Raw genomic sequence first — 23,620 nt, 5'->3', positions numbered from 1 at the left:
AGTCCAGGAGTCCTTGTTGCTCTGTTGAGCACTCCCTTGCCGCTTGGTCCTAGTTTGGTGGGTGATTCTGTAAGGGCTGTCGTTCTCCTCTTCCTCAGATGAGGAGAGGAGAGAAGGATCAGTGGACCAAAATGCAGCATTCGGGAAATAAGCCATCTTTTATTAGAATACGACGGCAACACGAAACGCAAAACACCTGCCTCTAATCAAGAGCCATACCAGGCAACCAAAACCAACATAGAAACAGATAACATAGACTGCCCACCCAAAACACATGCCCTGACCATAAACACATACAAAAACAACATAAAACAGGTCAGGACCGTTACATACACCTTATCCAAATACATTTAAACTCAGTTTTTCACAATTCTTGACATTTAATCCTAGTAAAAATTCTCTGTCTTAGGTCAGTTAGGATCACCACTTTATTTTAAGAATGTGAAATGTCAGAATAATAGTAGAGAGAATTATTTATTTCAGTTTTTATTTATTTCTTCACATTCCCAGTGGGTCAGAAGTTTACATACACTCAATTAGTATTTGGTAGCATTGCCTTTAAATTGTTTAACTTGGGTCAAACGTTTCGGGTAGCCTTCCACAAGCTTGACACAATAAATTGGGTGAATTTTGGCCCATTCCTCCTGACAGAGATGGTGTAACTGAGTCAGGTTTGTAGGTCTCCTTGCTCGCACACGCTTTTTCAGTTCTGACCAAAAATGTTCAATAGGATTGAGGTCAGGCCTTTGTGATGGCCACTCCAATACCTTGACTTTGTTGTCCTTAAGCCATTTTGCCACAACTTTGGAAGTATGCTTGGGGTCATTTTCCATTTGGAAGACCCATTTGTGACCAAGCTTTAACTTCCTGACTGTTGTTTTGAGATGTTGCTTCAAAAATCCACATTATTTTACTTCCTCATGATGCCATCTATTTTGTGAAGCGCACCAGTCCCTCCTGCAGCAAAGCACCCCCACAACATGATGCTGCCACCCCCGTGCTTCACGGTTGGGATGGTGTTCTTTGGCTTGTAAGCCTCCCCCTTTTTCCTCCAAACATAACGATGGTCATTATGGCCAAACTGTTCTATTTTTGTTTCATCAGACCAGAGGACATTTCTCCAAAAAGTATGATCTTTGTCCCCATTTAGCAATTGCAAACAGTAGTCTGGCTTTTTTTATGGTGGTTTTGGAGCAGCGGCCTTTCAGGTTATTTTGATACAGGACTTATTTTACTGTGAATATAGATAGTTTTGTACCTGTTTCCTCCAGCATCTTCACAGGGTCCTTTGCTGTTGTTCTGGGATTGATTTGCACTTTTCGCACCAAAGTACGTTCATCTCTAGGAGACAGAACGCGTCTCCTTCCTGAGCGGTATGACAGCTGCGTGGTCCCATGGTGTTTATACTTGCGTTCTATTGTTTGTACATATGATCGTGGTACCTTCAGGCGTTTGGTAATTGCTCCCAAAGATGGGAGGTCTACAATTTGTTTTCTGAGGTCTTGACTGATTTCTTTTGATTTTCCGATGATGTCAAGCAAAGAGGCACTGAGTTTGAAGGTAGACCTTGAAATTCTTTGTCACGCCCTGTGACTAGGGTGGGCATTCTAGTTTCTTTATTTCTATGTTTTCTATTTCTTTGTGTTTGGCCGTGTGTGGTTCTCAATCAGAGGCAGCTGTCTATCGTTGTCTCTGATTGAGAACCATACTTAGGTAGCCCTTTTTTCCACCTGTCTTTGTGGGAAGTTGACTTTGTTTGATGGCACTCTGCCTTCACGGTTTGTTTTTGTAGTGTTTATTGTTTTGTTCGGCGTCATTTTTATTAAATAAAAGGAAAATGTACGCTCACAACGCTGCACCTTGGTCCTCTTCTTTTAACGACCGTGACATACTTCCACAGGTACACCTCCAAGTGGCTCAAATTATGTCAATTAGCCTATCAGAAGCTTCTAAAGCCATAACATCATTTTCTGGAATTTTCCAAGCTGTTAAAAGGCACAGTCAACTTAGTGTATGTAAACTTCTGATCCACTGGAATTGTGATACAGTGAATTATAAGTGAAATAATCTGTCTGTAAACAATTGTTGGAAAAATGACTTGTGTCATGCACAAAGTAGATGTCCTAACGACTTGCCAAAACTATAGTTTGTTAACAAGAAATGTGTGGAGTGGTTGAAAAACTAGTGTTAATGAATCCAACCTAAGTGTATGTAAACTTCCAACTTCAACTGTATGGCAATGGTCTATTTGCATATAGGTCTACTGCAGCTCTGATAGGTTATGCCGTCAATGTAATAGAACCCTACTCCGATGTGTTCTGCCTACAACAACATCTCTTGCATAGTTCGTTTTGTTTCGGTATGTTTTATTGAAAGTGGCAAATATTACGTTGATTCGATCACAATTGCCACAGCAAAGGGAAACGTTGATAGTGTTAACTAACAGGGGAAAAGTTCAGTGTAGTTCAGTCACGTGCTTCTCTCCGTGGGCAAAGATTTCTTCTGTGCATTAGTCCTGGGGAAGCTGCGCTGCAGTCTCGGGACTACTGTGCTCAGCTTGGAGGGAACATTGCTAAGCACCTATGACTATGCAATGGATTTTATTAGTAATAATAATCTCTGCATCTGCGTACTGCTAGCTGTTTAGTGTGTAACAAGTCACACTTATATGCATTACTTTCATGCTTTGCTGTAGTGCTTATAGTTTTTATATGATACAGTATGTGTTTTCCTTCTTATCGAGGTTGCAAATCCATAACGTTTTTCTTCTGTTCTTTTTTTCTCTGTCCTTCCGTCTGTGCATCTTGTCTTTTTTACCGTCTTTTCGTGGCTGCTCTGTTTTGAACTGCTTCTTTATATATTTGTGTGTGTGTGTGTGTCCCTCTCTGTCCTGCTGCACGGCTTTGCTGTAGACCTCTGGCTCTTCATCCTCGGCCGTCTCCGAGACTTGCCAGCCTGTCAGTGAGGGCAGCTGCTCCTCCTCCTCCTCCTCCTCACCTGCCTCCTCTAAGGAGACCTGCTCCAGCACTAGGGTGGAACAGGTGAACACACACACGCTTAGACACTCAGATACGTACATTCTCCCCTAAACATGAGCAGTATTATTAAGTACACTGTTTTGGTGGTTGATCAAACCTCCCTCATTCCTGTCACATAGACAACAGGGTCATGTTCAGTTGGCCTTAAATACGGGAGCATTCTTAAGTTCAGGTAGTAGCCTACCTCCTCCGTTTCACTTTGGTTCAAAATGTGCCTACTGAACATGACACAGGTGTCTGCTACCATGATTTGATATTATAATTAGATTCCATCTGATTTCAGTCGTGTGCATTATTTTCACCTTATTGTTTCATTCCCAGCAGCCGCCCTTTTGAATTATCATTTCTCATTGTTGTGTCACTTTGTCCTCCACTCACATTCAGCTGTCAAACGGGCACGATCATCAACATCACGGGCCCTCCACTGCCCTCTATCTGTCAGGCGGGGGCATGCAGGAGGTCTACCCCGACCTCCCTCCATCCTCCCCTTCCACCCCCCTCGCCTCGCCCTCCTACTCTCCCACCTCCCCCGTGTGGGCATGGTCGAGACCAAGTTCTGCCCTCCTGGTGGACTACCCCCCCTATTGCGCCCTGGGGCCGGGCATGATCCCCTCCTCCAAGGTCCCCACCTGGAAGGTGCGTCCATTCTGTCATCAACCGCCTCCTCCTCTTCCTCCTTCTTTTTCTCCTCTTCCAGTCTCCCCTGTGGGTGATCAAACACTGATACACTTTTCAAATCACAGGGAGATTGCAAACACTCTGGTTACATTATGCAAGTATTTATATGTGGAGTCAGTCATACAGCATAAAGTCATATGTCATTCATAAAGGCATGAATGCTATACAATCAGTTTGTCCTTTTTCTTCAGTTTCCTGCTTAATGAACACAACAGAGCAGAGCTATTCTTTGTGGGCTTTGCTCAAGAGCTTTGTCTTTCTATGTTGTGCAGGACTGGGCCAAGCCAGGGCCCTACGACCAGCCCATGGTGAACACCCTGAGGAGGACCAAGGAGAAGAGGGAGACTCCAAATCCCAGCAGCCCCCAGGCCACCACACCAGGGGACGAGCCCCAGAGAGCCAAGGGAACCAATGCAGTCATAACAGCCAAGGTAAAATATACAAAGATATAGCTACACCCATAATTTCAGAAACGTGTGGATACTAATACCAATACCCCAAATGTAGAGATGTACAGTATATATGACCATGTTTCATTAGAATGCGATGTATGTGTTTATATTGTACGACAGACCTGGGCTCTATACATGTCAAATATTTATTTTATTTACTGTATACTATAGGAAAAACTCAATCAAGCACAGCTTAAGTTTAAAAAATATATTTACATAGTATTCACGTAGAATTTAACCCAGGTCTATTGTACTGTTAAATGCAGTTGTCTGTATGGTGTGAAATATGCTTTTAGTATATACAGTGCATTCAGAAAGTTTTCAGACCCCTTGACTTTTTCCACATTTTGTTACGTTACAACCTTATTCTAAAATGGATTATATTGTTTTTTCCCCCTCATCAATCTACACACAATACTCCATAATGACAAAGCAAAAACAGGTTTTTAGACATTTTTGCAAATGTATTAAAAATAAAAAACAGATATATCACATTTACATAAGTATTCAGACCCTTTACTCAGTACTTTGTTGAAGCACATTTGGCAGTGATTACAGCCTTGAGTCTTCTTGGGTATGAAGCTACAAGCTTGGCACACCTGTATTTGGGGAGTTGCTCCCATTCTTCTCTACAAATCTTCTCAAGCTTTGTCAGGTTGGATGGGAAGAGTCGCTGCGCAGCTATTTTCAGGTCTCTCCAGAGATGTTTGATCGGGTTCAAGTCCAGGCTCTGGTTGGGCCACTCAAGGACATTCAGAGACTTGTCCCGAAGCCACACCTGCATCGTCTTGGCTGTGTGCTTAGTGTCATTGTCCTGTTGGAAGGTGAACCTTCGCCCCCAGTTTGAGGTCTTTAGCGTTCTGGAGCAGGTTTTCATCAATGATTTCTCTGTACTTTGCTCAGTTCATTTTTCCCTCAATCCTGACTAGTCTCCCAGTCCCTGCCGCTGTAAAACATCCCCGCAGCATGATGCTGCCAACACCATGCTTCACCGTAGGGATGGTGCCAGGTTTCCTTCAGAGATGACGCTTGGCATTCGGGCCAGAGAGTTCAATCTTGGTTTCATCAGACCAGAGAATCTTGTTTCTCATGGTCTGAGAGTAGGTGCCTTTTGGCAAACTCCAAGCGGGCTGTCATGTGCCTTTTACTGAGAAGTGGCTTATGTCTGGCCAGTCTACCATGACGGCCTGATTGGTGGAGTGCTGCAGAGAGATGGTTGTCCTTCTGGAAGGTTCTCCCATCTCCACAGAGGAACTCTGGAGCTCTGTCAGAGTGACCATCGGGTTCTTGGTCACCTCCCTGACCAAGGCCCTTTCCCCCGATTGCTCAGTTTGGCTGGGCGGCCAGCTCTAGGAAGAGTCTTGGTGGTTACAAACTTCTTCCATTTAAGAATGATGGAGGCCACTGTGTTCTTGTGGACCTTCATTGCTGCAGACATTTTTTGATACCCTTCCCCAGATCTGTGCCTCGACACAATCCCGTCTCGGTTTTTGCTCTGACATGCTCTAATAAGGCTGTAACGTAACAAAATGTGGATAAGTCAGGGGCTCTGAATACTTTCCAAATGCACTGTATATTGCTGTATGCTTGCTGTTATGTGAATTTATATAGGGTTGAATTCTGACATAAGATAAGTAGATTTAACATGGACTTAAGTCAATAAAACATGGACTTACTGTACTTTAAAAAATGTTTTTTTACTTAATTAAGTCTATGTTATCTCCTGCAAAATACCATTGTCTACATATGTGAAAATGGCATATTTCTAAGTTTGAAGTTAAAAAGTTCTACCCGATGACATCATTAAAAGTTAGAACATTTGACACTATGAGATTTGCGGTGACGTGGGATCAAAAAATACCGTCCCTCTGGCTAGAAAATCATAGAGAAGCATTTTTTTAGTACCTTTCATCTTATCTTTTTAACCACAGATCATAGAAACACGCTGTTTTCAGACATGTAGACAGTGGTATGGTGTTGGAAATTATGAACATGAGGTTGAAAAGTGGCGGAATTGTCCTTTAAGGCAACTTATCTCAAGTCTGAATAGGGCCCATATTGCATAGGTATGTATAAGCTATATGTCTTAATGTATGTGTGTCAGCAGGAGGAGGCGGTGGCCCATGAGGAGCTGGCCCTGGCTCTGGCCCGCGGGTTGCAGCTGGATATCCAGCACTCCAGCAGGGACTCCCTGCAGTGCTCCAGTGGCTACAGCACCCAGAACACCACACCCTGCTGCTCTGAGGACACCATACCCTCACAAGGTACTGTAGTGTGTATGTGTGTGTCTCCCACCTCATGTTAGGGGTAATCAACATCAGTTCTTAATATATACAGTATAAAGTCAATGTATGGGATATTTGATAGGGATCCACTCACTTTGAATTATAGTGAGCAATAGTAGGTAATAGTCATGTTTTGACTTCAGGATCTGAACCTCTGTCTAATAGCATTTTGTTATCAGCGTCTATACGGATGAAAAATGTGCATTTGAAGTGTACTGCGTGTTAAAAGTGTAAGTGACAATGATCCTCATCCACATATCATCTCGTCCCACCAGTGTCCGACTACGACTACTTCTCCGTGGGTGGCGACCAAGAGACGGACCAGCCCGACTTCAACAAGTCCTCCACCATCCCCCGCAACAGTGACATCAGCCAGTCCTACCGCCGCATGTTCCAGGCCAAGCGGCCGGCCTCCACAGCGGGCATCCCCCCCACGGCCCCCTCCCCCGGCAGTATTGTCACCCCCGGGGTGGCCACCATCCGCCGCACGCCGTCCTCCAAGCCCAACCTGCGGCGGTCCTCCGGAGGCCTGGGTCTGGGCCCCATCCCCATCAAGACCCCCATGATCCCTGTCAAGACGCCCACTGTTCCCGAGCACCCCAGGTTGTTCTTCAGAGGAGAGAGCGAGGGAGCGGGACCGCTGAGCCCACTCTCTTCAGCGGGGGACAACGGCTTGGTGTCTCCCAAGGCACCCTGGGATGCTCAGGCCTCCTCCGATCCACCCACTCCCCCACCTCAGCCTGGTAGTAGGCTGTCAGAGTGGGACCGTGAGGCCCTGCCAGAGGTTCAGGAGGAGGAGCCTGGCTGCGGTGAGGGGGAAGATGTGCTCTTGGCCATACGGCGAGGGGTCAAACTGAAGAAGACGATGTCCAACGACCGGTCGGCGCCGCGAATAGTGTGAGAGTGCGAGGTCGGGCTTCCCCTCAATGGAGCAGATTCAATCACCTACATACAGTAACTCAGTGTCTTCACCCTATAGGTTTAAGAAAAGGGTGGGAGTCTAGATGTGTGAAAATATGCACGAAAGGAGGGAACGGACTGACAACTGCTTTGACTATTTTCAAATTACGAAAAATATAAAATCTTTTATTTGTATGTACATATTTATATTTTGATGCGTTTGTATGTTTTGCGTTCGATGCTCCTCTTCGTACTTTCTCCTTTTGCCCGTACATTGTCATGAAAGGTGCCAAAAGGCTTCGAGCTGAATTAACTTAAATGACTTTATTTTACTGAATAGGATTAATCATTTCTGTGAAAACACATAGAAGGTATAGAAATACATACAAGGTAAGATTGTGTGCAGAAAAGGAGTACATAAGAAAATAACCACAATGGAAAGCGGTATTTTACTTTTCTGTAATATCAAATATTTTCTATTTTCTTTTACCAATGAAAAATGTATAAATTTGCATGTTCTACCGCAATTAATTGCACCCCAATAAATTAGACTCCAAAAGAATGAGAACAAAAATGTTTAAATACATCCCACTGTCAATAGGAAGCTTCTTAGTCAACAAAGGACACAAGGACCTGCAATCCTTAACAATCTACTCAGTGGTTGTCAATGGGTGTTACATCATTTGTCAATAGTAATATGTTGCACAGGTTTCTACCTTGAATGCAACTCAGTTGTCAGTGGAAGCACTCATTGATTGGTGGCTATAGAATAGAAGTCTTATTTAATTTAATGTTTTTCTCTATTATTAGAGAAGTTCCCATTACGCTGAGATTGATCATTTATTTCAATATAAGTGATGCTGTGCTAAATGTCATACAGAGGATTCATACGCAAATGTAAATGGAAATCGTTAAAAGTGCTCGTCCTGCTGTGAAAATACTAGTACTCTGTGAAAGCTATTCTAGTGGTGATCACTGGTAACTACAACTCATTCAAACACAATAAACTAATAGTATTAGTAAATGTTTAAAAAAGAGTTGGAAAGGTTACAAAGTCAAGTTTGTGTTAGCTTGTGTTCAGCACCGTCAGCTGAATGAAGTCAGAATTCACTATAGCGACTACCTAAAGTATTTCACAAGATGACAATGCCTAATATGTATAGACATCCAAAACGTTCTTTTTTCCACTATTTTTCACGAACGCCATACTTTAGTTAGTGGTGTGTAAGTTGTAGCTCAGGGGTACTGTCAAACATAATTTCAAGACAACCCATTAAACTAAATAGAGTAATGCATGTTATTTTCAATTTTTTACTCTTAAGTGTCAAAGCTCGTTTTTATACTGAACCTATTTATCCCAACACATTTCCCCCATTTAAGAGCAGTTGGACTTTCTGCATAATGACTGAAGCCTGATTATTTTTCCATTCAAGACAGGGGAAACTAAAGATAGGTAACAGGGGAAAATAAAGTGTGGCCGATGCAACAATATGCACATGACGCTAAAAATCCTGTATAGCTCCTGACTCAATTATTCTATACAATGGTCTGATAGTCCATGTAAAACTTAGCTGTAATATACTGTAGTTCCCCCGTTGATGTAGCGATACATTGCCAAATCTTATGTATGCTAAATGGTTAGAAGTAATAAGTTTGTTTTTGGTCATGGTAAAAGACTCACTCCTTGTAAATACAAGGTTTTGTCCCAATGGTCTGCAACAGTTTCATTTCCTTCATGGCCAGATGCAAGAGGTCTTAGCCTATATATGACAGGTAAAAGTAATATGATGTAAACTGTTCATCTTGAAGTCCATTGACAAGAGGGAAAAGAGGCAATGAAAGGAAGGAGCATTGGGACGCAGATTGGGATAGATTGACATACACTTTAGTACTCAAGTCTGTTGATGACCTAGAGACATGTTTGGACAGAGTTGACCTCTTTCTGTACCACTGGCGTTCTAAGATAATTGTTCAGTTCCTGAATTCTGTCTCCTATTTTCTATGTAACAGTTGTTTCAGCTAAAAATAAAGATGTAGCAGAATGTAAGTCTGTTGAAAAAGGTTCTAAAAGTGTTTTTGATTTTCTGCTTTCTAAATGTCTTATTTGTTGTAGTACGATTTCCTGACAATGAATGGAGATCATAAAATCGGTATCACTTGCTCAAGATACGGCACAATGCATATCAAGAGACATCAAGCATTTCCCAATAATTATACTCATTTATTTAAACAGATGTCCTTGTACAGGAAAATAACAGCTACAGTACATTTGAAAGTCACCTGCTTTTACAACTAAATAATTACTGTAAATTCAGGCAGGGTGGAATACCTTCTGACAAAGCATACTGCAACCTCTTCCAAAACTACTCCATTATATCAATATCTTTAGAGGGACAGTAATTCACAAGGAGGTGAATCTGCATGCTGTTGTGTGGTAGAAGGTACTGTGGTGAGCTGCCATGTGCTGTTATGGCGTTATCACCAGGTAGTGTCATCCGGGGGCTCTTAGACGGGGCGCTCCCTGGGGCGGGTGACGTACTGCCACCACAGAGGGGGCAGGTCGCCGTCCTTGCGGGCTGGGGGTAGGGCCTCCGACTTGGGCCCAATGGCAGGGGTCACTCCCTGCAGCTCCTGGACCTGAATCGAGATGACACCACCAACAGTGCAAATTTCAACAATTCATGTAGATTGATTAATAAGGCAGTCTGACATGAGTATACTCAATTGATTCATTGGGTTATTTAATTAATATGAACATTGTTAATCTGTCATATTTCTAATCCAACAGGAAGAAAGTAATTGAAGAACTTAAAAAGAAAATATGCCAAGAGCCTGATTATGCCTTGAAAGAAAATTGCATAAAATCAAACATTCCCAGACTTCCCACTCAGGCCCTTTTTGGAAGATGTAGGTTATTGGTGAGTGTGCTTGTCAGCAAATACAAAGATATATGAATGCACTAAATCGCGCTGTATAAGAGCTTCTGCTAAATGACTAAAATGTAAATGTTTTTAAAAATTGTGAACATCAAACCATGCATTCTTTAACTTTGATGCTTTGTTTAGCACAGAAAATTTTACTTTCACAAGAACATATGAGAATGGACAGAATTCCATTTATGGAAAAAGGACTGTAGCCTCACCTACCTCTCTGTCCCAGCTCTGTTCTCGCAGGTTCTTCCACTGCTCCCTCTTGGCAAAGTAGAATACATGGCCGTCTCTGAGGGATGCCAGTGATCTAGACACCATTCAGGGACCTGCAAAAACAATACAATAAATCAGAAACAGACAATGCATGGCTTCACTATTGCAGCATTTGAGGGTCAACAGCAAAGAGGATTGAATCAGCAGCCCAGTAATTAGAGCAAGCACATTACCTCCTGTGCCATAAGGTCCAGACCTTCGGCAGAAAACATAGTATGGTACTATACGAGGCACTTGTGAAGATCTTACTTAAAAAATAAAAAAAGTATAAGCAAAGATCGTACCGTATGAAGATCACAAAGACACTACTTCTCCAACAGAAATCCAAGTTCACGCTGGTAGGCAATGTCATGGGGACGTTGGCAAGCAAACTCATGCACAGAAACACATCCTTGGGTCTAACGGTCTCTCGCACCGAACTGCGCATGTGCAGTCAAATCAAAGGCACTCCTTCAATATAGAGTTGTTTTTGACGAAAATTAAAACGTGCCTGTCACTTTCACGAGGTGCAATAACATGCTGGGGGTATATTTGAGAATCAGTTGTATGTATCCGCAACGCACATCCTAATTTAGTTAGCTACCTTGTACATTTCATATCTTTCATAGGAAGTTCCTCCTGGAGAGTCAGAGAAGAGGTAAGGCTGCGGTTGTTGGTTAGACCAGATTTCCTCCTCTCCTGCATCATAGTGGCTTTGACCATTTCCTTCTCGAAGCGTGCCCTTCACATGCACGCGTAAAAGCGGTATTTATCTCTGTAAACCAAATACGTAGGGGTAGTACCTCGGTTAGTGTCAACAATAACAGGCTACTACACTCAGTCAGGTGTGTATACTAACGTTAAACACACTATCAGCGTAACGTTACAGAGCACCAATTTGAACAGATAGTTAACTAGTTGGCTAACGACTAGCTAGCTAATTTTGTTTGTCCAGCAGCTGGATAGCATGTCAGCGAGTGTAACGTTAATCCCACGGGAAAACAGAGGGTGACCTACCTAGCAAGCTATTGTAGTTCTAGTTGGTTCCATGCAGTCGATACGAGCTTTGAACATCATCCCAACGACAACAACATTGGCGTACCTAAAAAATACACCGTGATTCAAGGTGCCTCAAGACTTTTTGATTGTGAGTAAGGTAAGCAGTGGCCATTTTATGTCTCCTGTCACTATAATTCTAAACTGTTTTTGCTGTCAGTTTCGGCGGCGAGGAGGATTGTGGGACATTGGATGTCTGCGATTTGGCATTACGTTTTACACTTACGTTGCGCACATAAAATGGGAAAGATATCTGATAATGCTCTAGAGCAGGGATCATCAACTTCAGCCGCGGGCCAATTTGAAGGACGGGGGCCGGAACATAATTAAAATTAAGTTGTCAAATTGACGGCAAGAAGCACAACACGTACATTTGTATACGATCATGTCTCTATTATGCGTGGGAATAATTGGTAACAGATTTTCTAAATTAAAATCACTTGGAGCTGATTTCCTGGTGTTTGTACAGTCTTATGTTCAATGAAAATGTAAAAAATGAAATAGCTATTTTTTTTGTTCAGAAAAGTTTGGGGGCCAAATAAAAGTGGGGAACCCTGGCATACAGTATGTTATAGTGATGACTGAAACTAGATTTATTCATTCATTCATTCATGCTAATCTGAGCATTACCAGCTGCATTGATTTGATTAACCCTGTGATAACTGAATGTATGGTTGTTGTTCAGGATGATATCTGATTTTTGTGATATCAATCCCTTCTTTACCTTTCTGTTCCAGACAAGTGCTTGAGGTCATGGCTGCTGCAAGGAATGAGGATTCGGTGGAAAGCGCAAACACCATTTACAACAACACTATTAAAGTGTTCTTTACCGGAAGCTGATTACATTTCCTGAAATACATTTTCCTTGACCTCATTTGAAAATGCCCTTTTCCCCTAGGGAAGAGCATTTCATGCTACTCTTCAAAAGTAGTTTGTTTACACCATCTTCCAACAGGTTCCAACCGCTCATAATAGCACTTGCTGGTGTCAATCAGTGAAGTCCTAGAAAATGCTTTATCGCAAACTTTGTATGGAGAATTAAGTTAGCATGGCATAAGAAAGTTCTTTCAATTGGAGTCAAACCAAAAATATGATACTCATAATTAAATACACTTTTTTCCATGAGGAATTTAAGTCATCCCTCAAATCAGTATGGGGGGAATTACGACCAGGGTTAAATGGTTGTAAATTAAATGTAATTCCCTTTTTATGCACTTTTCTCTCTATGCGTATTCTGAGAATAGCATGCTATTCATCCGCTAGTCGTTTGGGGTGGAGATTGAATAAATTAAGGTGTGGCGGAGGTGTGTCTACAGATACGGCATATTCTAACCTTGACTTAATTCCCTAATAATTCCACCACCTTTATAACACGAGGAAACCATGAATAAGGTCTAGTGAACCTACCGGTTCCAAGTGGAAAAAGCATCTATACTGAAAAAAAATATAAACACAACATGTAAAGTGTTGGTCCCATGTTTCATGATTTGAAATAAAAGTTCCCAGAAATGTGCAATTAGCACAAAAAACATATTCCTCTCAAATGTTGTGCACAAATTTGTTGACATCCCTGTTAGTGAGCATTTCACCTTTTCCCAGATAATCCATCCACCTGACAGATATGGCATATGATTAAACACTGTGATCATTACACAGGTGTACCTTGTGCTGGGGATAATAAAAGGACACTCTAAAATGTGCAGTTTTGTCACACAACACAATGCCACAGATGTCTTAAGTTTTGAGGGAGCATGCAATTGGCATGCTTACTGCAGGAATGTCCACTAGAGCTGTTGCCAGAGAATGTAATGTTAATTTCTCTACCATAAACCGCCTCCAATGTTGTTTTAGAGAATTTGGCAGTACATCCACCTGGCCTCACAATCATAGACCACGTGTAACGACGCCAGCCCAGAACCTCCACATCCGGCTTATTAACCTGCACGATAGTCTGAGACCAGCCACTTGGACAGCTGATGAAACAGAGGAGTATTTCTCTGTGTAATAAAGCCCTTTTGTGGGGAAAATTTCATTCGGATTTGCTGGGCTTGGCTCCCCAGTGGGTGGACTGGCTCCCAAATGGGTGGGTCTATATCCTCCCAGGCCCACCTGTGGTTGTGCCCCTGCCCAGTCATGTGAAATCAATAGATAAGGGTCTAATTTATTTATTTCAGTTGAGTGATTTCCTTACAGTAATTCCTACAGTATGAACTGTAATTCAGTAAAATCGTTGAAATTGTTGCATTTACATTTTTGTTCAGAATACTTAACTTTTTCCAAGAGAAATAACATCATTCTCCATGCACTGTAATTTACAACTTGATAAGAAATGAGTAATCCGTTTGGGTAAGTGAATTGTAAATATAAATTACACTTGTTTAAGATCTATTTGACCTTATAATCGCTGGACACGAATGTGAAACAGTCACATGGCAGCAAACTGACGCATATCAACTTTCCCACAGTAAAGTTTATGAAATGCTGTGCCATTATGCAGAATTTAAATTGTACGGCCTTTTAACTTGCAGGGATGGGCACTCTCATTTCTTATATGTTAAATATTAGCCGCTATCAGTATTGACCATCAGTAGGCCTAATAACCACACATATTCAACTGCCAATTTACTGTTAGTTCCCTTCTGTTGGTAAAGTTTACACTATCATTACATTTAATTACATTGTTTCATTTACCTTAATTTGCTTCCTCTGTAAACGCTGTCATGGCTGTGTGGTTGTTGCCGAGGATCATTAGTAACAGTTGATAATATAAAAAAAGACAAAGGCTAATTAAATCGCTATGGAGTGAAGACCAAGCTGTAACAGTTTCAACCCAACACATGGCGCAATACTTGGCTGTGTTATCAATCACACAGTTCCATGGTTGGTGCAGGCAATAGACAAGGGTATAGCCTACTATTGTACACTATTCTCTCTATTGTAATTCCATGTACACTAACCTTCCAACATAACCATGGGTTGAAGAACTGAATGTGGCCATTTTTAGAATGAATCAAACCACTGTTTTCTTTAATTTCGCAACAGGCCCTCCAAACCTGTTTTTTATGATTCATAAATACTTTCCTAAACCTAAATAATCTACAAGATGAGTATTTTTAAATCTGATGAAACAGACGAACATGCATATAGATGGATGGCTTTCTTTCATTGATCCCTAATATGAACCCAGTTCTCTCAAAATATTCTAGTGAGCCTGTCGACAATATTTTTACTATAAGGTACAATGTATTTAAAGGGATGGTTTAAGATAAATGTGATGAAACCCCTATTGAATGAAAACTCCACGAGAAAATCTGTTGGCCAGCAAGTGGGAGGGTTTTCAGTAGTTGAATGAAATTGATCAGAGCACGCAAGGTAGCCACACCTGCAAAGCACATTATGTGACTGGATAAGGTAGTCTGAATACCAAATACTGAGAGGTGCGTAGGAAAGGCGTACATTTCCTAAGTCTAAATCGGCCCCTATATGAATCAACATGCTAGGTGTCATTTGACTGATCTGTGTGTGTTTAGATTGAGCAAGAACCCCCTCATGTATTTAATTATGTTACAGGGAGAGTTGGAAGTGAACCATCATCGATTGCAAAAACATACATTAAAATGTTATTAGTGATTTACTGAAAGCTGCTGAAAGCCAGATATTCAACAGCTGTAATATCTCATTCAAAACATCTGGGAACTCGGAAATCTCCAACTTGTGGTTAGATTTTTTAAAACTAGGCAAATAAGTTAATAACAAATTCTTATTTACAATGACGGCCAAGGAACAGTGGGTTAACTGCCTTGTTCAGTTAACCCACTTCAGCCCTGAATATCACTGACGTTATGATTTGACCTCCTTTCTCCCCGAGTTCCCTGTTGTCTTCAAAGTGCCATACGGCACGTCGACAACGTCACAGGCCACACCTTTTCACGTCCGAGGCAAAGATTTTTTATAAATAACTCAAGATAGGCCACGGCCTGTCGTTTCAATTGGGAGAAATGAATCCTAGTGTGGAAGAACAAGCAATGATGTGGGCAGAGCCAAGCACGAGCTAGCGAAAGCCTATTGCCGCGTTTTATGACTTATTTGCATATTTCCGTTAGGGAACGCCTACTCTGTGACGTTCGCGTGTGCAATAACTCAATTCGCCCTTTGCACCCCTTCTAAAAAACGCAACTTTAAGAAACTTTGGCAAAGGGTAAAATCTACAACACTTCGTCCACTCTGTTCTTAACATATTATAGTTTTGAAAACAGAAAACTGTATCGAGATCAAATGTTTCATATATGAGAACATTTGCTACAAGTCGGCCAAATCCATCTTGCTCCATCTTTTCCCACAGCCGGCCACTGGGCTTCTTCTCACCACCATATTTGGTAAGGAAAGGAAACGCCAACCGGATGCTTCACATGTGTACATCCGGTGAAATATGTGTCTCGTTCTATCTGTGTCCGAGGGGGTTCAAAAAGAGTAGCAACTTCCGCGTTCTTTGAATAGCAACAGGTGAAGATGGCGGATTGTACGGACCCGGTTAAATAACGTGTGGGAAGTTGAAACCGAAAGAAGCCAGAAGCTGGGGTTTTTAAACTCTAAAACGGAGTGACAGAGTCCTCCAAGGACTTACATCGTAAGCCATGGCATCAGCTAATGTCCGGATCGGCCAACAAGCCTTGACCGTGCTGGATGTGGCACTTCGCGTCCCTTGCATCTTTATTATCGACGCCATTTTTAACTCTTACTATGATCCTGGGTCAGGATGGGCCGGGACAGCGGGGAAGATTTTAATCCGAGTCATGGGTAAGATAATTATTCGTTTTGGACCCCTACATGCGAGCAACTACCACCCTCTTGATAGCTAGCTAGTTACTATTGTACACATCAGGGTGGATGAGCCGCGTCACGTCAATGGCGAAGGGCCTCGACTACAGTCCACTCACTCCTTCCAAAGCCGATTTACCAGCGATAACAACTTGAAGACCTTGTTTTGCGCAGTTGTTAGCCAGCTAGGTAGCTAACAACTACCTCAACGAATTGTATGCTTCCTAGTACAGTTAGCTAGCCAACTAAGTAACGTGTTAACTAATATTTTGGTTAAATGCCTGTCTATCAGACAAATGAATGCCAGCCAGGTGTTTTAAGATATTTTACTTATGGCCCAGTATTTAGTAAACTTGTGAAGAATAGGCTAAACCTGCTGTGTCCATAAAGGACAAATAGTTAACGGTGTGGCCTTCATTTTGGCCTGTCAATACTGTCAGACAAACATGTTTAGATGTCAAACAAACGTCTAACTAGCTTGCGGAACTCAATGCGCCTTTTTGAGGCATACTTACTGCCCTCAATTCCAACACAATGTTTGCGTGACAAACAGCCTACCTACCTAGTATACAAGTTACACTATATATAGAAAAGTATGTGGACACCCCTTCAAATTAGTGGATTTAGCTATTTCAGCCATACCCGTTGCTGACAGGTGTATAAAATTGAGCACACATGCATGCAATCTCCGTAGACTATGGAACGCCGCTTGGGTCTTTAGATGCATGTCATAACACTAGTTGACGCGTTAAATAAGCTTTGTCAAATAACAGAATTATGTTGTGTGTTCTGAATTTGCAAATTTTAATTTTACTATCAGTAGCACTGTCAAACTGTACTAAAAAAGTCTGCAAACAAACACACACTGGCCACGAACAATGTGTTTACAATACCGCTTTGGTAATAAGGCATTATTTGTTCGACCGCCCAAAGTTAACGTAATAAGCAGCCAGCTAGCTTCATCTGGCTAGTGAGGCTCGACCAGGCCGGGTTAGGTGCTGTGAAGATAGCCACAATAAAGATTAGGCACATTAGTGGAATTTGCGGTTTGCCTTCAAAATAAAAGTACCTCTTTTGAAAGTGATGCAGAAGGTTACAATTGGTGGAATCATGCCATATTTAGACTAGATGATGTTAAACAAGGTTGGAATGTGAAGCAATGAAATGGGGTATCAGTCTACTTGGTGACACCCACAGAACACAACTGTGCAGAGTTTACGCAAATATTAGCGTTGTAGCTCTTATCGCGAGACTGAGTGTGTGAAATCAGCCCCCAGTCAGCCTATTGTGTGTATTGACATTCATATTGCACTGTACAGCTTTACCTAAGGATTGGGGATCAATGAAATGGGGTATCAGTCTACTCAACACCCAATATTTTTTCCCAATGTCCTCCTCAGAGTTATCAGACTTCAAAACATCAACGCAGTATTGTTTTTCCTCTGGAATAGTGTTCAATACACATAGGTTGACAATAAATGTGCCTCAATTGAGTTGTGTCAGAGTCCTGCAATAAGAGCTACGACGCTAATGTTCTCTGGGTGTCACTGAGTAGACTGATACCCCATGTCATTGATCCACAATCCATAGGTAATGCTGTACCAGTGAAATAAGTATGCCCCCAATGCAGTTCTAAAGTATAATACATCCCGTGTGATTTTGTTTGTCAAATTAACAAAGTGTATTTTGATTTTATATAACATTCCAAACTCGTTTAGCATGATCTATTCAATTATGACATAAATCTATTTCTATTCAATTGCATCACTGTCAATTACATACTTTTATTCTGAAGGCTAACCGCAAAGTCCACTATTGTGGCTAGCTTCACATAGATGGGTCCGACCACCATTAATCAAATAAGAACTGTCTTATAAATTAGGGTCATTTTAGATGACACCTAGCTATATAGTTAGCTAGCTAGCTATATGGCTACTGAAACAGATTGTCGTTTTGCTGTGTTTTTGGGGAAGAACATTGTTTGCATCCATCAGCTAGCTAGCTTTTTTACGACCAGCACTGTCCAGAGCTTGGGGAAGGGCAGGTGCGCGAGACAACTTTACCAGCATCATAGCATACATATCGATGAATCGTTGTGACATGAAATACGAGTGATAGTGTAACCACTGTGTAATAACTATGTACAAAATTAATGAAAGTGTTAAATTATTATGACATGCAGTCATATCCAGGTCCTGATTGGTCAACAAGCTTATTGGGTATCTTTTTTGACACGTAAAGACCAAAACGGCATTCCATAATAGACTAACATTGGCAGTAGAATGGCCTTACTGAAGAGCTCAGTGACTTAAAACGTGGCACCGTCATAGTATGCCACCTTTCCATCAAGTCAGTTCTTTGAATTTCTGCCCTGCTAGAGCTGCCTGGTCAACTGTAAGTTCTGTTATTGTAAAAATTGTCTATCCTCGGTTGCAACACTCACTACTGAGTTCCAAACTGCCTCTGGAAGCAACGTGAGCACAATAACTGTTCATTGGGAGCTTCATTAAATGGGTTTCTAGGCCGAGCAGCCGCATTGCCAAGTGTCGACTGGAGTGCTGTAATGCTCGCCGCCATTGGAGCAGTGGAAATGCGTTCTCTGGAGTAATGAATCACCCTTCACAATCTGGCAGTCCCATGGACAAATATGGGTTTGTCGGATGCCAGGAGAACGCTACCTGCCCCAATGCGCATAGTGCCAGCTGTGAAGTTTGGTAGAGTAGGAATAATAGTCTGGGGCAGTTTTTCATGGTTCAGGCTAGGCCACTTAGTTCCAGTGAAGGGAAATCTTAACGCTACAGCATACAATGACATTCTAAATTATTGTGTGCTATCAAACTTGTGGCAAAAGTTTTGGGAAGACCCTTTCATGTTTCAGCATGACAATGCCTCATGCACAAAGCGAGGTCCGTATAGAAATGGTTTGTCGAGATCTGTGTGGAAGAACTTGACTGGCCTGCACAGAGCCCTGGCCTCAACCCCATCGAATACCTTTGGGATGAATTGAAACGCCGACTGCGAGCCGTCCTAATCGCCCTATATCAATGCCTGACCTCACTAATCATCTTGTAGCTGAATGGAAGCAAGTCTCCACAGCAATGTTCCAACTTCTATTGGAAAGCCTTCCCAGAAGACTGGAGTCTGTTATAGCAGCTAAAGGGGGACCAACTCCATATTAATGCCCATGATTTTGGAATGAGATGTTCGAGTAGGTGTCCACATACCTTTTGATCATGTAGTGTACCATACTACTCTCTCCTTGCAAACATGTCATTTAGACCTATGTAATGTTTTTCAGACACATTTTTAGTTTGCCTTGCCAGAAGATACCGACCCTACCGTTGTGATTGTTTACACTGAGCTGCACTGTGGTAGGAACGCAATCATGGTTACATTAATTAAGACACCATGGAGCCGGTGTGAGATATGGGTCGGAAAACATACCGATGTATTGATGGGATATGCCACTGTACTCCATTAGACCTTTATCCACACTGATACATCGAAGATTAACGGTAGGGTCGGTATTTTCTGGCAAATAGTTTGCCTAAACAGTAAGATACTGCCAAATGACTGATTCTTCTCCAGCTAACTGTAGTTCTAAACCTTATCATAAATCAATACTTGTTATACAGTAGGGGGTTTATTTCTCGTGATGGCATGAAGGTAAAACATTGTTGTTGCATGCAGTGCAGAAACAATTTGTATGTTGACACTGGTTTCAATTTCTTTCAGGTATCACGGTCTCCAGTGTGGTCCTGGTGTTATCACAGAAGGCCCTATTCAAGGTCTACACACTATTCTTCGCTGTGCTCCTGGGAGTGGCGGCCGTTCTTATCAACTACCACGCCACATCTCACATAGACTTCTACAGCGCCTACTACAAATCAGCGCTGGGCTTCAGACTCCTACCACGAAATGGGCCCACCCTATGGCTGGGCATGGCCGTGGTGCAACTCCTTTTTGGCATGGGCTATGTGGTGCTGCTAAACCTTCAGTCTGTGTTTGCTGCTCTTATGGTCCTGGATATCATGATTCCGCTGTTGGGGCTCATAATCGAGCTTCCCGTGGACGTACGGCAACTGGTAGCGGTGGCCTCTGGCCTGGCTCTGGCTCTGAACACAGCTGTGTGCCTGGCCCTTAAGCTCAAGTGGTTCTACTACTCCTGCCGCTACGTCTACCTGCTGGTGCGTCACATGTACCGCATCTACGGGCTGCAGCTTCTGGTGGAGGACACCTGGAAGAGGATCCGCTTCCCGGACGTGCTGCGTGTCTTCTGGTTCACACGCATGACAGTGCAGGCCATCATCCTGGTCTACGTGGTCAAGGTGGTGCGGCACGAGAGCGGCGACCACAGCTACCTGACGTGGGACGTTTTCTGGGACCTGTTCAGCAACCTCATCATCAGCGGCTGTGACTCTATGCTGACAGTGTTGGGCATGAGCGCCGTCATCTCCTCCATCGCGCACTACCTGGGCCTCAGCATCCTAGCATTCATCGGCTCCACTGAGGAGGAGGACAAGCGGCTGGGCTTCGTGGCACCCGTTCTCTTCTTCATCCTGGCCCTGCAAACGGGCCTCAGTGGCCTGGACCCTGAGGAACGGCTGGTGCGGCTCAGCCGCAACATGTGCCTTCTGCTGACTGCAATCCTGCACTTCATCCATGGCATGACGGACCCCGTGCTCATGTCGCTGAGTGCCTCGCACGTCTCTTCCTTCCGCCGCCACTTTCCGGTCCTGCTGGTGTCGCTCTGTCTCTTTGTGCTGCCTGTTGTGCTCAGCTACGCCCTGTGGCACTACTATGCCCTCAACACCTGGCTGTTCGCCGTCACTGCCTTCTGCGTGGAGCTCTGCCTCAAGGTGGTGGTGTCGCTGACGGTCTACGGCCTCTTTATGGTGGATGGCTACTACAACGTGTTGTGGGAGAAGCTGGATGACTACGTTTACTACGTGCGCTCCATGGGCAGCGTCATTGAGTTTGTCTTTGGCGTCATCATGTTTGGAAACGGCGCCTACACCATGATGTTCGAGGCGGGCAGCAAGATCCGCGCCTGCATGATGTGCCTCCACGCCTACTTCAACATCTACCTGCAGGCCAAGAACGGCTGGAAGACCTTCATCAACCGCCGTACGGCCGTCAAGAAGATAAACTCCCTGCCGGAGGTGAAGGGCGACCAGCTGCGCGCCATTGAGGACGTCTGCGCTATATGCTACCAGGAGTTTGCCACGTCTGCGCGCATCACCCCATGCCAACACTACTTCCACGCACTCTGCCTCCGTAAGTGGCTCTACATTCAGGACACATGTCCCATGTGCCACCAGAAGGTATACATTGAGGAGGAGGTCCGGGACAAGGCACCCTTCTCCAACAACAACGGCTACGTGGCTCCAGGTGAGGATCTGGGCCAGTTTGCAGAGCCCGGCGGGGCAGAGGACGAAGCAGCCGCAGGTGGAGCTGAGCCTGAGAATGAACTACTGGAGGATAATGACAGTATTGAGTATGACGAGGATGAGTGGGGGACACAGAACAGGGAAACGCCTATAGAGGAAGACTATATTAATGATGACACAGACTCTAATGGGGACTGATCAGAATATAGAGAGAAATATATTATATATATATTTAAGTTAAAAACAATTTTCTCAATATCAGGGATGTCATTTATTTTCTCTTTTTAGATTTGTTTCCTTTCTTGTTTGTCTTTGGGCTAGCTGCAGAGGTGTAATTGCAATGACTGAGTGTGCCTAGGTGGTTGGGTGTCCCAAGAGGTGCAGTTCAGTGTGAGACCCACATTCCTCGTGTTTTGTAGGGATGCCGTTGGTCGTGTGTTTGCTGTTTTGCTGAAAGAAGGTAAGCTAGGAGCCGAGAGGGGTTACGCAGCGCCAAGAGCTCCGCGCTAAGAAGAGGTTTAATTAAAACGTGACGTGCTACTGTAATCACTGATATACCTCTTATCATTACTACTGGTCTCTTGTGTGACCTTGGTTAAATTGTGTACGTTATTGTACATGTAATAAAAATACACGTTCCCTTAGAAAAGATGTTGTATTCAAACTAGTGTTTTGACTCTACTTTACTCGATTTCAACAGATGTTTGAGTCATACCTTGGAACTGAAATTGCACCATGTTTTGATCAGACCATGTGTTAATTAAGTGATCTCTGCATTTCAACTAGCTCACTTCAAATAGTTGTAGCCATAGCCGCGGGGAGTAGGGGTGCTGCCCCTGAAAAATATGAATAAAAACTATTTTAAAACTAAAAAATGTGCCGTTTTTTCCCCTTACAAAAGCAGTGCACTGGGTTTTAACTACTTTGCAGATATGAAACAGACAACCATAATATCAGTAAAAATTATCAAATTCCCAGTTTATGCTATAAAACCAACTTTAAGAGGTTTTAAAAATAGGTTATATTTTCCTCAACATTCCATGATGTACACTTAGGCATAGTTGGCAGAATAGATGGATGGAGTTGACTGCCAGATTAATATAATTCACCAATACATTTCTTGATAGTCCACAAAATATTGCTATCGGGTTGTAAATCACAGCTGGCCTGGTACATTGTTTGCTACCTCCATTCGGGATGCACTCAGTTTCAATGACTCAATATTTTGGACAAAAACGGACGAATGTAACGAAGGCTGGGAATGTCAATCAAACTAGCAAGGGCAATGATCACAGGTCAGTCATTACCGTGGCTAATAGGCTAGTGTATAAATTTATGTACCAAGCTAAAAACACGGAGCCTAGCTAGATAGCTAGCTGCTAGGAGGATGTCATGTCATTGGAGGAGTGGGTGGGTGAGTGACTGACTTATTCCCCTCATATCGTTTTTCGGTGGCTGCACATGGCTAGAGATGCAGATGTCATTTGGTTAGCTAGCAAGAACTTGAACAACTGTTATCCAGTTAGTACATCTCTTGCATTCGCAAATTCACTCAGGCTATCTACACTGATTTTCAGAGCGCTCTCGTCTGCGTGTGTCAGAGCGCAGAATAACTGAATTTACGAACGCCCAACACCTGCTAGATATGACCGGTGTCAGTAAACATAGGCAAGAAAAGTAAGTTAGTCATGAACGCTTTAGATAACATGTAAACAGCCTAACCAGCTCTACTAGGGCGATTAAAATGGTCAGAGTGAGGCGTTCTTTCATTTGTGTCTGGAAGTAGTTAGCAAGTTAGCCAACTTTAGACGGCGTGGGCGC

The 23,620-nt window shown here is 43.0% G+C and overlaps 2 protein-coding genes and 1 pseudogene across 8 annotated transcripts in view; 2 read left to right on the top strand and 1 right to left on the bottom strand.

The window, feature by feature from the left end:
• The window catches only part of LOC129831199 (protein MTSS 1-like), a 52,856-nt gene extending 43,441 nt beyond the window's left edge, over positions 1-9,415 (top strand). For 2 of the 7 annotated variants that reach the window (XM_055894321.1, XM_055894320.1), the window contains 5 exons: positions 2,913-3,041; positions 3,423-3,674; positions 3,989-4,147; positions 6,273-6,432; positions 6,729-9,415. In XM_055894321.1, the coding sequence (XP_055750296.1) occupies positions 2,913-3,041; positions 3,423-3,674; positions 3,989-4,147; positions 6,273-6,432; positions 6,729-7,354 (1,326 nt within the window). In that variant the 3' untranslated portion in view covers positions 7,355-9,415. The remainder of the gene's footprint in view (positions 1-2,912; positions 3,042-3,422; positions 3,675-3,988; positions 4,148-6,272; positions 6,433-6,728) is intronic. The other 5 variants (XM_055894316.1, XM_055894315.1, XM_055894319.1 and 2 more) reach the window with 3 other exon arrangements.
• Positions 9,416-9,553: 138 nt separating this feature from the next.
• LOC129831202 (NADH dehydrogenase [ubiquinone] 1 beta subcomplex subunit 9-like) lies at positions 9,554-15,398 on the bottom strand (annotated as a pseudogene).
• Positions 15,399-16,011: 613 nt separating this feature from the next.
• On the top strand, positions 16,012-22,466 carry LOC129831200 (E3 ubiquitin-protein ligase RNF139-like). Its single transcript, XM_055894322.1, has 2 exons — positions 16,012-16,388; positions 20,145-22,466. The coding sequence occupies exons 1-2, from the start codon at positions 16,226-16,228 to the stop codon at positions 21,995-21,997; spliced, it is 2,016 nt and encodes a 671-aa protein (XP_055750297.1). The 5' UTR covers positions 16,012-16,225; the 3' UTR covers positions 21,998-22,466.
• The last annotated feature ends 1,154 nt before the right edge of the window (positions 22,467-23,620 follow it).

Source organism: Salvelinus fontinalis, chromosome 32 (genome assembly GCF_029448725.1).
Source record: "Salvelinus fontinalis isolate EN_2023a chromosome 32, ASM2944872v1, whole genome shotgun sequence".
In the NCBI taxonomy this organism is placed as follows: Eukaryota; Metazoa; Chordata; class Actinopteri; order Salmoniformes; family Salmonidae; genus Salvelinus; species Salvelinus fontinalis.
This window is presented reverse-complemented; position numbering and strand designations above follow the sequence as displayed.